This window comes from Bactrocera dorsalis, chromosome 5 (assembly GCF_023373825.1).
Source record: "Bactrocera dorsalis isolate Fly_Bdor chromosome 5, ASM2337382v1, whole genome shotgun sequence".
Lineage (NCBI taxonomy): Eukaryota > Metazoa > Arthropoda > Insecta > Diptera > Tephritidae > Bactrocera > Bactrocera dorsalis.
The window spans coordinates 25,863,644-25,876,036 of NC_064307.1; the positions used below are offsets into that span (position 1 = coordinate 25,863,644).

The following is a 12,393-nucleotide window of genomic DNA, read 5'->3' on the forward strand; positions in this document are numbered from 1 at the left end:
AGCTTACAAACTTTTCCATTTTTGACATCTTGATTATGAAAATGTAGTAATAAGCAAAAAAAAATTCCAAGGGATGGGATTTTTGATGAGGGATACAGATATCCAGATACAGGGAATGAATAAAAGCTGTGTGCATTTTTTACTCTTGCGACCAGTTGCTACAGAATATTCTAGTTTTGTTCACCTAATTGTTGTATAAAATCGGACAACAACCACGCCTACTTCCCATGTAGCACAATTTTAAATTCCACTTGATTCGTTCAGTTTCTAGTACATAAACTTAAGAAGCAATTAATATAACGGGATAAAATAATGTCTTTAGAGTAGGCCACCTTATGACCAAAAATTGTTTAAGTCCAATCAAAACGGTTCAAGCCCCTAGGTACCGAATATTTAGACCCTCGGTTAATGTGTGATGTATATAACTGAAATTAAAGGATAATTCTTCTCTTAAAAGGTATGTCTGTATGTCAATAACGGGTTGAATTGGACCAATATTTACCTTATCGCCCATATACTTAAAATAAAGATTTTCGAACTTCCGAGTTGCGAGTTATCTCAATGAAAATGGGAGAGTATATTTTACTCATAAGAGTGTATCTTTGTGCTTAAAATAAATAAAATTGAGCGAAAACTTGGCCTTGCCCCTATATATGTATCTACTTAATATCATTATTTTCGAACATCCGACTGACTTTATTCTATACGATTGGTTTTACACCTTAAAGTATTTCCCTGGCTTTGGTTTTTTTCATGTTGCAAGAGAATAAAATGTTCGGTTGCACCCGAACTTAGCCTTTCCTTACTTGCTTTTATTTACAATTTTTACTTGTTGCAGTAAAAGTTGTAAAATAAGTAATTAACGGAAGTATAGCTCTCGTATCGCTTATCTCGCGTTAATGCACTTTCAATACCTAAAGTCCGCAGTACTGATATTCGCTCTTTTATTTTATACAGGTCTCAATCGGTTACATGATTTAATTACTAGAAAGCACATCGTTTGTATAGCTTAGTTTCCATATTAATTCTTTAATGTTATTAGTATCAATCAATACCGACGTGTTCAAAATGAGCTACGGAATAGCGACGGGGGCATATATCGAGGATATCTCTCTGTATGCGGCTACCAAACTCAGCTATCATCGCCGCCCGAAATATGGTTATCTGTAGCACTAGATTCCAGCATAAGAAAATTCATCAAGCCTCCGCCGGTCTTCGGATCGAAAAACCACCAACCAGATCGATCATATAGTGATAGACGGAAGAAACATCTCCAGTGTTTTAGAAGCGTGCCCACCGAGGTCCTAACATCGACTCGGACCACTATCTTATTGCAGCCAAGATACGCACCCGCCTCTGTGCAGCAAAAAACGCATGTCAACAAACACGAGGAAAGTTCGACATCGAGAAGCTGCAATCACAACAGACAACAGGACGATTTTCTACTCGACTTGCACTCCTGATTTCTGAGAGCACTCGTCAACAACTCAGTATAAAGGAACTGTGGGACGGCATTTCAAATTCCTTACGTACAGCTGCAACCTAAACCATGCAGCGGAGAGAAAACAGGCTGCCTACCTCCCAACGTTACGAGCGACCACAACACGTGCGGGATGGGATAGATAAGAAGAGGCCGAAATGCGTGAGTATGAAGAGCTTGATAAGCTGGCCGAAAGAAGTAATGCTCGAAAATTCTACGAAAAAATGCGGCGGCTTACAGAAGGTTTCAAGACCGGATCATACTCTTGTAGAACCCCCAAAAGGGATCTAGTGACCGATGCCTAACTACCGTGGGGTATGTCTCCTCAACATCGCGTATAAGGTTCTATCGATCGTATTGTGTGAAAGAGTAAAGCCCACCGTCAACAAACTGATTGGACCTTATTAGTGTGGTTTTAGACCTGGCAAACCTACAGCCGACCAGATATTCATCATGCGCCAAATTTTTGGAAAATTACCGTGAAAGGAGAATCGACACACACCACCTTTTCGTCGATTACAAAGCTGCTTTCGACAGCACGAAAAGGAGCTGCCTTTATGACTTTGGTATCCCCGAAAAACTAATATGGCTGTGTATACTGACGTTGAGCAACACCAAAAGCTCGGTCCAGGATCGGGAAGAACCTCTCCGAGCCGTTCGATAAAAAACTGCTGCTGGAGAAAATAATTCGAGCTGCAGAACTTAATCGAGCAGGTACAATCTTTTATAAGAGTGTACAACTGCTGAGGTATGTCGATGACACTGTTGACAGTCATAACTTTGAAGTTATAGATAATTTCGTCTATTTAGGAACCAGTATAAACACACCAACAATGTCAGACTGGAAATCCAACGCATTGTAACTCTTGCCAACAGGTGCTGCTTCGGACTTAGTAGGTAATTAAGAAGTAAAATCCTCTCTCGACGAACAAAAACCAAACTCTGTAAGTCACTCATTATTCCCGTTCTGCTATATGGTGCAGAGGTATGGACGTTGGCCACGGCGAATTTCGCATTCAATGGAACGAAGAGCAATATGGCGACATTGACATAGTTCAGCGAGTTAAAAGCCAGCGGCTTTGCTGGCTGGGTCATGTTGTGCGTATGAACGAAAAAATTCCAGCTCTGAAAGTATTCGACTCAGTACATCCAGGAGAAGCAGAGGAAGACCACCACTCCATTGGAAAGATTAAGTAAAGAAGGACCTGGCTTCGCTTGGAATCTCCAATTAGCGCCACGTAGCGAAAAGAAGAAACAACTGGCGCGCTGTTGTTAACTCTGCTATAATCGCGTAAGCGGTGTCTTCGCCAATAAAGAAGAGTATTCACACAAAAGTTTCTTGGAAATTGGAAATTTTTTGCTAAAGCAAATTTTTTATAGTAAGGCATAGCAAAAGTTCTATGTGAATCCACCATTAAAATTCTCCCAGATTATTTGTAGCAACAGATATCAAGATATAAATTTACATTGTTATTGTTATACATGCGATATACGGTGACAATATTAATAGCAGTACACATTTTCAGAAATCATCAATTGCCTGTCGAGATGCCTTGTTAAGGGCATATGTGTCCATATTTGCTAATTTTATCGGAGTTGCTTGGCAACACTGTGTAAACATTTATTCAGGTTAGAATTTGGCAATGGCTTTGGACAGTGGTGCTTCTATTGTTTGCCCAACACTTGCAGGTAAGAAATTTCCGGATTTCATTGAATTTCCTCAATATATGTGATATTCATATCTGAATTATGACTAATTGATTCAATGATTTCAATTTAGTTCGTTCTAATGTTGGAGTGGAAGTATGGTCGTGTGAAAACTTGAGTTTACAATATGCGTATAAACCAAATCTTCCAAAAGAAGACAGCAAAAATTGTCGATCTATATCGTTTAGTGCGGATGGTAGATATTTTGCTTATTCAAATGGAACTGAAATTAAAGTACTTAAAACCAACGATTGGGGAATTGAATGCACACTGCCACGTCCAAAAGCCTTCTACCTCAAATTTTCGCCGCTTGGAAATTACTTAGCAACATGGGAATTATATACTATTACCAAAGACAAACCAGAGGGTTCATCTAATATGTTCATATATGAACTTAGTTCTGGTTTGGAGGTGTTTGCTACTGTGCAGAAAAATCCTACTGACTGGGAGCCGTCATGGTCGTCTGACGAGTCACTTTTGGCCATTGTTATAGGTGGTGAAGCACTGTTTTATGAGATATCAGGAGATATTACGAGTTTTCACCGCTATACACGCAAAATTGGTGGTAACAGAGGAGCGGTGGTGTCATTGTCCCCAGGAGCTTGCCCACCTTATGTTGCGGTATATACACCTGGTAGTAAGGGAGGACCGTCAATGTGCAAGCTTTATAAATATCCTTCGCTTTCACCTAACCAAGCAATTGCTTGTAAAAGTTTTTTCCAAGCTGATCGTGTTGATTTACTTTGGAACAAACGTGGATCCGGGATTCTACTATTAACATCTACAGAAGTTGATAAAAGTGGGGCATCATATTATGGAAATCAAGCATTACATTTTATGGCGACCAAGGGGGATTCTTGCTCTGTACCTTTATGTAAGTAATATACCATTACCAGAAAATGAATATATTATATTTATGCTTATTTCTCATATAATCGGTAAGGCAACGTTATTTATTCATCATGAAACTCTTCTAGAATAGATTTGTGACAAAGACATAATATCTTTGAATCTATTATAACATATTTTAATTCTGAATTCGTTGTCAGAGGTGTTTGGAAATAACCATGGTGAAAAATGATTCATATGAACGACCTTCGGATCGAGCATATGTTATTACTGTTTTTGTACTCACTAAGGACTCAGACGGTCCAATATCATATGTCCTGGTAAAAAGTACGTTATATTTACCGATTCAATAAATGTAGCGGTAAACAAGACTATTTCTGTTTTACTGTGCATTATCGCGGTGAAAGCTTAAAAATTTAGTAGTTTTTCGTTCGTCCGTATTTATGTATTTTTCACACTTGCAGACACTCAGAAACGTATTTGTCATTTGCATTATAATTGTTATATCTCAGTTATCAACATTCATAGAATGGGTAGATATAATTTAGTAAATGATCGAATTTACTTCTACATATTCTTACTAACTAAATGACATTTTGCGAAAATTAAGCGAATGGGAATAACAGAATATTTTTATTTTGACTTTTCTTTATATTACAGCAAAAGAAGGACCTGTTCATTGCGTTAAATGGAGCCCAAAGGCAACTGAATTCGTTGTGGTTTACGGATTTATGCCATCTAAGGCAGCACTTTACAACTTGAAATGTGATGTTATTTTCGACTTCGGAGAGGGTCCGCGAAATTGTGCTTATTTTAATTCATTCGGAAATCATATCCTTTTCAAAAATATTTTATATAACTTGTGTTTGTGATTTAATCTTTAAATATTAGATTTTCTTAACTACTTTGCACTTCTAGCTTTAGCAGGTTTTGGTAATTTGCCGGGAAACGTTGAAATATGGGATATTAAGAAAAAAGAAAACGTTACAAATATAAAATGCCCTGATACAACATACTTTGAATGGAACCCTAATGGAATGTACTTTGCTACAGCAACAACAGCTCCAAGACTACGGATAGGCAACGGGTACGTAAACTAGATCACTTCCGTGCTTTTCTCAATTTTGTATGTACATACATCTAATTACTATTTTTGATTGCTTGCAATTGGAAAATTGATTGAAGTTATTTTTACGCATCAGTGATCTTCCTCATACAATCGGGATTACAATTAATTCATTAAAAAAAAAATATTGAATTAATATTTTACATTTTGTTTTTGTATTGAAATATACGAGTATGTGTAATGCATAATTAATCATATAATGAAGTTAAAAATAAAACATCGTGTTTTTCGATTTGAACAAGAGCTCGCACAGATCCATCTGGTCGGCCAACTTACAAATTCAAACGATTTAAATTTTATCAATTTTCTTATTTTGAGAGTAAAAATAAAATTTGAAATTATCGATATTTCACTAAATAAATACATACATCAGAAACAGTATTTTGTCTACCAACTAACTTCCTTAAAAAAATTTTATTAATCTTTTCTTTATATATTGTCTTTACTTTTAGGTTTAAGGTTTATCACTATTCAGGATCATTAGTGCATGAAACTATATGGCCACAAGGGCAAGAGCTTTTGGGAATTGAATGGCAAAAATATCCCGAAAATCAATTTGCGGAACCCGTGATAACTAAAATAAAACCTGAAGGAATTAAATCGAGTTTACCAGAAGCAAGTAAAAAAGCATACACTCCTCCTCATCTTCGAATGATCAAAGAGGGAAAAGACCCAGAACAATTTATGCCACGTTCACAAGTTAAAGTTAATTCAACACAAGCAGGTAATTTTCATATCGCTTAATGATTTTTTCTAAACAAACAAGAGAAGGTAGAAATTACAGAATAAACAGTAGTAAATCTATTCATTAGCTAATTTTATGATTGATGTAGCAATACCTTCAGGTGGATAATGTTTGTTAATTATATGGGATCTAGGCTGAGTTTTTACCTGATTTTAGTCACAAAGATGCATCGTTATTAGAGAAACACACTCCCTCAATTTTATTAAGATAACTCACATTGGCCGGTATATGTGGTATCAACTGGAAGTTCGACAATCTTTCAATTAGGTACACTATTATTAGGAAACGACCTAGAAATAGAATAAAATTTGAGGTTCTGCACCGCGACCTAGGGTCTATTGTGTCCTCCCCTATATCACATGACCTCCCAGAGCCCCAGTAGCCTGAACAGTTCCAGTAGTTTGCCGGGCGCCAGTGAGGTGATGTGATTCCTGCTGGTATATACGGAATCCAGGGCCTTGAGCCTTTTTCCACAGATTGCTGAGCAATCCAGGATTAGGTGTGCTGGTGCTATTGAGCGATATAGTCTGCTTTCGTTTGTTTAGAACTGGGACATAAGAATGCCAAGGTATATACCAAATTTGGTCAATAACGGTCGAGTAGGTTCTGAGATATATGTAGCTATTCACCAAAAAGTGAGCGGTACCGCACCCATCATCCATTTTTGACATCGGCTCCTACGAAGTCCTCTTGTATCATCCCAGGTGTAAAATTTAGTGCCTCTGTTTTTAACAGAACCGTTATATGAGATGGGGAGTGTGCGATGATATCATCCAATTTTACAGTGTAGATTGGTGTGCTCAAAAGATATGTAAATTAAAGCTCTTAGAGGGCCTATGTCAAATAACGGTGTAATATCTTAATTTAGTGTTAAATTAAGCACTTAGTTGATTTTCGTTTAATGGCGTTTTATGGGTGGAGTAGTGGATCAGTTACGCCCATCTACGAACTTGTCTTCACTTTTTTTGCCATCCATGTTAAATTGTGTGAAGATAAATACAAAAGTTTTCCATGTATTTCGTAGTTCGATTTTTATGGCTGCTATATATTATTGTGGCCCAACATCGGCGCCTCTTATTTTTTAATTTAATTTAATTGAATAAGGTCAAAACATTAAAGTAAAACAAACACTAATTTCACAGCCAAATATATTTAATTTAATTATCGGCTAATTGCGTTGACAGACTTTTAATTAGTATTTTAGCTAGCGAATACTTTATAATATACAATTAATGAATAATTGGAGTTTATGTTCAGAAATTCCTTTCTATAAATGGACTTAACACTTTTCGTAGGGAATCAATGGATTTCTATAAATTTCATTAATTTAATTTTCACTATGCTAAAAACTATATCTTTGCATTAACTAGAAAATCATGTTTCAGTTTTATATGTAAAATTTTGGTTCAAGTTAAAAAAAATGTCAAAGGTTTCTACACATTTATTACATAAATAAAAATAATGCTTTCTTTATATAATAATATAATTTATATTTAAAGGTTTCCCAGTTGGCAGAAAAGGCGGTTTGAAAGGAAACAGGATAAAAAATAAGAAAGACGTGGTCCTTGGAAATAATGCGCCGCCTGCAACAAGTGCCGAAAAAGATTTTAAAAACGAATCGAATTTAAATGATGAGCATTTGAATAATCAAAATCGGAAATTCAAAGCAAAGCAACCATTAAACAAGGAAACGGATGCAAATAGTCAAGAAGGTCAAATACAATCAGCAAAAAAACCAAACCCAGAGAAAGAGAAAAAAATTCGGCACGTTGCAAAAAAATTGTCCGACATTAAAAAACTGAAGTTGCGCCAAGAGCAAGGTGAAACGCTTGAGTTGAATCAACTAAATAAAATTTCAATGGAGGCTAAGTTCTTGGAGGAATTAAAGATATTAAAGCTGACCGCATAGATAACATCTGAAACCGACCACATTTTTTAACTGCCACGCAATATCCATGCCGTTCAAATTATCTCAAAATTTTTTAGGATTGCAAATATGTAAATGGAAAATTGAGATTAAGCATTAATCTTTATTTTGTATTTACTTTTTGTTTGATAGTGTACAAAACATATTGTATTTATTCCAAAACAATAGAAACATCTATATTCTGTGTAAACAGTTATTATTGACAATAAATTTATGTTCGGTATGCGGCTTTATTCTTTAAAATATGCGTTTGTACGTGCAGTAGCACCGTGAAATTCATAAGAAACTATTCGTTTGGCATATGGCAGGTTATGGCCGACATCGTCAATGTACTACTGGAAAGCATCGATTGATTACAGTATTTGTACAACATCCGTAAGCAATGTTAAATCACATTGCAAACCGATACATTGTATAATTTGACGTTTTATAACACTTCCGCAATATTTTATTTAATATTTTTGTCGAATTTTTGAGTGTAATAATAGATTAAATTAAAGCCAAAATTTTAACGTTAATGGAGCCTATCGTTGTTTAAAATGTAAAATAACCATAAAAAAAAAATTTAACCTTCTGCTATCTGATATAACTAAATTATAACCTAAACAAAAGTTTATTTCAATATGAGTAGTTTCTATTTCTATTCTTTTTAGGCGACGATATGTAAATGACAAAAATCGCGTGCGATTACAAGTTTAATGCGTTAAAAAAAATACATTAATTCAGTTTTTAACTTGGCCAATCCTTGAGTTTCAATCAAATACAAAAGGAAATTAACTGGAGCAACAAATAATAATAACTGACAAAAACAAAATAGTAAACCGCCTGAATTACTTGTTAATAGTATGCGCAAAGAAACTTCTTAATTTTTATGAAATAATAAAAGCTCAATTCTGTAAAACATATTAGCGTCTTGTTTTACTGTCATAGGAGTAGCTTACGCTATGAACGCTGCAAAATCGGTAAGCAAGCCATGTATAAACCCCTTTCTGGACGTGAATAATAGCCATTATTTAATAATCATTTTCACGGGGTTAGATGTAATCAGGGACATGAAAAAACTGCCTATTTAAAAAATTTGCTGTAGATGTTCATCCAGTTATTTCTTTTTTATTTAATATCTTCGTTATTAAAATTCTTATTGATACAAACATTATTTTCGTATGTTTTCGTCGGCAGACATCCCAGGATCTTTTTGGCAAGAGTCATTTCTTTCTTTACCTTAGATTTGTTTTTGTTTACTTATTTAACAAGGGCTGGCGCTTTGGAGTCTCTGCTCCCAAAGTTATTACATCTTTCCTAACATTTTCATCTTTTGTTATTAGTATTTCCTATAGCTCGTTAGGGCTTTCTTGCACTAAGGGTTTCAAATTTTGTCTTAGAATAAAATTGTGATAGAAATCAATCTTTTTTCAATACTTATTAAAGGCAATTATTACAACGGCGAATGGCCTTTCGTTCGAAGGATCGACGAAATATTCGACGAAGATGTTTGCGAGTTACGGATATACTTATTTTAAAATTGAAAAATATTTTAAATCGGCGAAAGCAATTATATTTGCGAGGTTTACTTTTTTCTTTTGAAAGGAACACTTGAAAGTGTTCAATTTATGTATGATTCTTAGATTTTATCATCGCCGCGAAAAGACGCTTATAAGCAAGTGAATAGTCAATGAAATGTGATACTGTTTGCTTTTGAGGATGTTCTAGCAAGTACATAACTGTAATTGCGACACGGTTGCTTGTCTGCAAATACTTTCATACATATATGTACTTATTTTTGCGTGGAATATAATGAATGAATCAACTTTGCTTGTTGAGTATGCGCTTGCGTTCATGAATCAAAATGTTGTGTGATTTACTGTAAATTTTGGCATATTGACTTACGATGCCGTGTGAGATAAGTAATATTAATAAGATACATATATGTAAGTTTGAGTATGAATTAATTGTTTGACAAAGTCAGACACACATATGTATGTGCATTTATTATTACTAATGATCCAGCTTATATTTATTATTCGGTTCCATTCCCGTTTCTTACAACCAACTGGGAGCTGATTTTGACATTTTACATACTTCTATACAGTTTTGTGTTCTCTGTTCTACATCCTCTGATAAGAATGTGAGCAAAAGCAACGTGTGGTCGGAACTTATGTATATTAGAAAAGATTCTTTGTTACAACCAAATTTAAAACATACCTATTTCACTTATAGAAAAATTACAGCAAACAAGATTTTGTGACTCTTATTTAATTAGAAGTAAGAAATGTGCATCTAATATAGCAACTCTCACTAAATGTTATTCAATGTTTTTGAAAGGTTGTTTTTCATTTAAGGTGACGATATTAATCTGGTTTGTAAACATCGAGTCTTTATAACCATATACATATATTTCTAACCAGCAACATACGCTCACAAAAAATTATTAATGGTTTACTTCGCTGAAGTAATATAATAGAAGTAAATGGGATATAGAATAAAACTGACACTTTCCTATACAAAAATTAAAAACAAAATATTTTTGTTAAATTACAAATGTATTTTTGTTCTCACTAAAACACAAGTTTAATTTCTTCTGTTGAATGCGCCACCGGTTGATGGTTGAGTCAATTGTAAACCACGAATATTGTGGAAATCCAAGAGCTTCAACATTTCCTTGGTGTCAGAATCAACTTCAATTATGTCCTGTTCCAAAGCAGATACAGCTGGTACATAATTATCACGACGTTCTCGCTCTTCTTCTTGCAGTTTTATGGAAATGCCTCTAACTTGAGAGTGTCGCAAACGACCCATTAAATGTGTGACATATCTAAAAAAAAATTAGGATATTTAGTACAACGTTATTCTCAGTTTACGCCATAAGACTTACCCAGCAATCTTATTCCTCAATGGCTTTGTAGGAATAATAGCGACTTCCTCACATATTCTTTTATTTGTGTGGAAATCCAACGTCAAGCGCGTGTAGTATTTCTCAATAATGACCTTTGCGGCCTTCTTAACTGTTTTAGTTCGAACACGACCCTAAAAATTGCAAAAACAAGGAATTAGAAATTTAATAATAAAGATGCCATGCTTGTATCAGTCATACTTCAAAAATAATTTTACAAAAAAAACACTATTTCATTACCACATTAAAACATAAAATCCTCTTACCATGGCGAACGATTAAGCGGAAAAGAACAATACCAACCAAAAGTAGGTTGTGGAATAATTCCCACCAACAAAACGTATATTTCACACTGTTCAGCTTCTGTTAGACTTCCGTCAGACAATTCAAGACCGTTGCCTGTTATCACACATCCCAATAAACCACAACTACCGAAACACCAATTCATTAAAGAATTTTCGTTACCAGCTATACATGCACACATACCAAATATATGGTGAACTGTAAATATATTAAACACTAAATTTAATAAAGAAGCAACCAAATTTTATGTTTTTAGCGAATTAGCTATTTTAATGATAATATCAAATTCCAAATAATTTTCTTTTACATTGCAGAAGATAAAAAATAATGCTAACTAAATATTAATAAATATGTACTAACAGATTCATTTCTTTCCATTGTACGAAAGATTCTGTTTATAATTTAAAGATATTCTCTACATATTTGTTATCAATATCAATATCGCATTCGATGGAACGATGAGCTGTACGAGATATATGCCGACATTGACATAGTTCAGTGAATTAAGAGACAGCGGCTACGCTTTCTAGGTCATGTTGTGCGTATGAACGAAAACACTCCAGCTCTGAAAGTATTCGACTCAGTACCCGCCAGGAGAAGCAGAGGAAGACCTCCACTCCATTGGAAAGACCAGGTGGAGAAGGACCGGGCTTCGCTTGGAATCTCCAATTGGCGCCACGTAGCGAAAAGAAGAAACGACTGTGCTCTTCTCTAATTGTCCATTCACAACGAAGTGAAGCAACAATAAAAATAGCAACTACTGCTGATCAAAGCATAAAAAGTTGATATCTGATTCAAATAAAATATTTGCTTCGCATTGTTTTAGATTTTTGCTCTGATGTTCGATGAGAGGAGAAACAAAGCAAAATAGAGGTCACATCTCATTTTTTACGCTTTGCCAGGTAACAACCGCTTTTCTTTCTTGGTCACTTCTTTCTTAGAACAAACACCAGAGAGTTGTTCAATTTATGATTTTTAGCTTTTGCCATCGTCGTGAGAAAAGTGGCAACATAGCTGTTGTCGATTTACAATATTTGTCAATAAAAAATATTTTTCCGTGGCTCGCAAAAATCAGCGTCAATATGTATGCAAGCTCATACAAAAACATACATATATGTATACGATAGCTTGTTGGCGAAGTTGTTCGAGCAGCAAGGGAAGCGGTAACAGTCGGCGATCGTTTGTTAGTTTCTTTCGGCACAGCTCGGATTTTCTACCAACAACACAATGTTGTGGCACTTTGATTGTCCGTGGCAACGGAGATGTGTGTGTCACTTGTTATTATGAATGTATGTACATATGTATGTGGCTCGCATTAGCTTTCGTAAACATACAGACAAATATGCCGAAGAAATAATATACATAC

At 34.9% G+C, this 12,393-nt stretch overlaps 2 protein-coding genes across 2 annotated transcripts; one reads left to right on the plus strand and one right to left on the minus strand.

Moving 5' to 3' along the window:
- The first annotated feature begins 3,010 nt into the window (after positions 1-3,010).
- LOC105225593 (eukaryotic translation initiation factor 2A) lies at positions 3,011-8,739 on the plus strand. The gene is made up of 6 exons (XM_049456903.1): positions 3,011-3,169; positions 3,261-4,061; positions 4,697-4,866; positions 4,948-5,123; positions 5,615-5,886; positions 7,407-8,739. The coding sequence occupies exons 1-6, from the start codon at positions 3,124-3,126 to the stop codon at positions 7,814-7,816; spliced, it is 1,875 nt and encodes a 624-aa protein (XP_049312860.1). The 5' UTR covers positions 3,011-3,123; the 3' UTR covers positions 7,817-8,739.
- Positions 8,740-10,353: 1,614 nt separating this feature from the next.
- Positions 10,354-11,140, minus strand: LOC105225594 (40S ribosomal protein S17). Its single transcript, XM_011204124.4, has 3 exons — positions 10,991-11,140; positions 10,707-10,858; positions 10,354-10,646 (listed from the first exon to the last, which is right to left on the minus strand). The coding sequence occupies exons 1-3, from the start codon at positions 10,991-10,993 to the stop codon at positions 10,403-10,405; spliced, it is 399 nt and encodes a 132-aa protein (XP_011202426.1). The 5' UTR covers positions 10,994-11,140; the 3' UTR covers positions 10,354-10,402.
- Between the last annotated feature and the right edge of the window lie 1,253 nt (positions 11,141-12,393).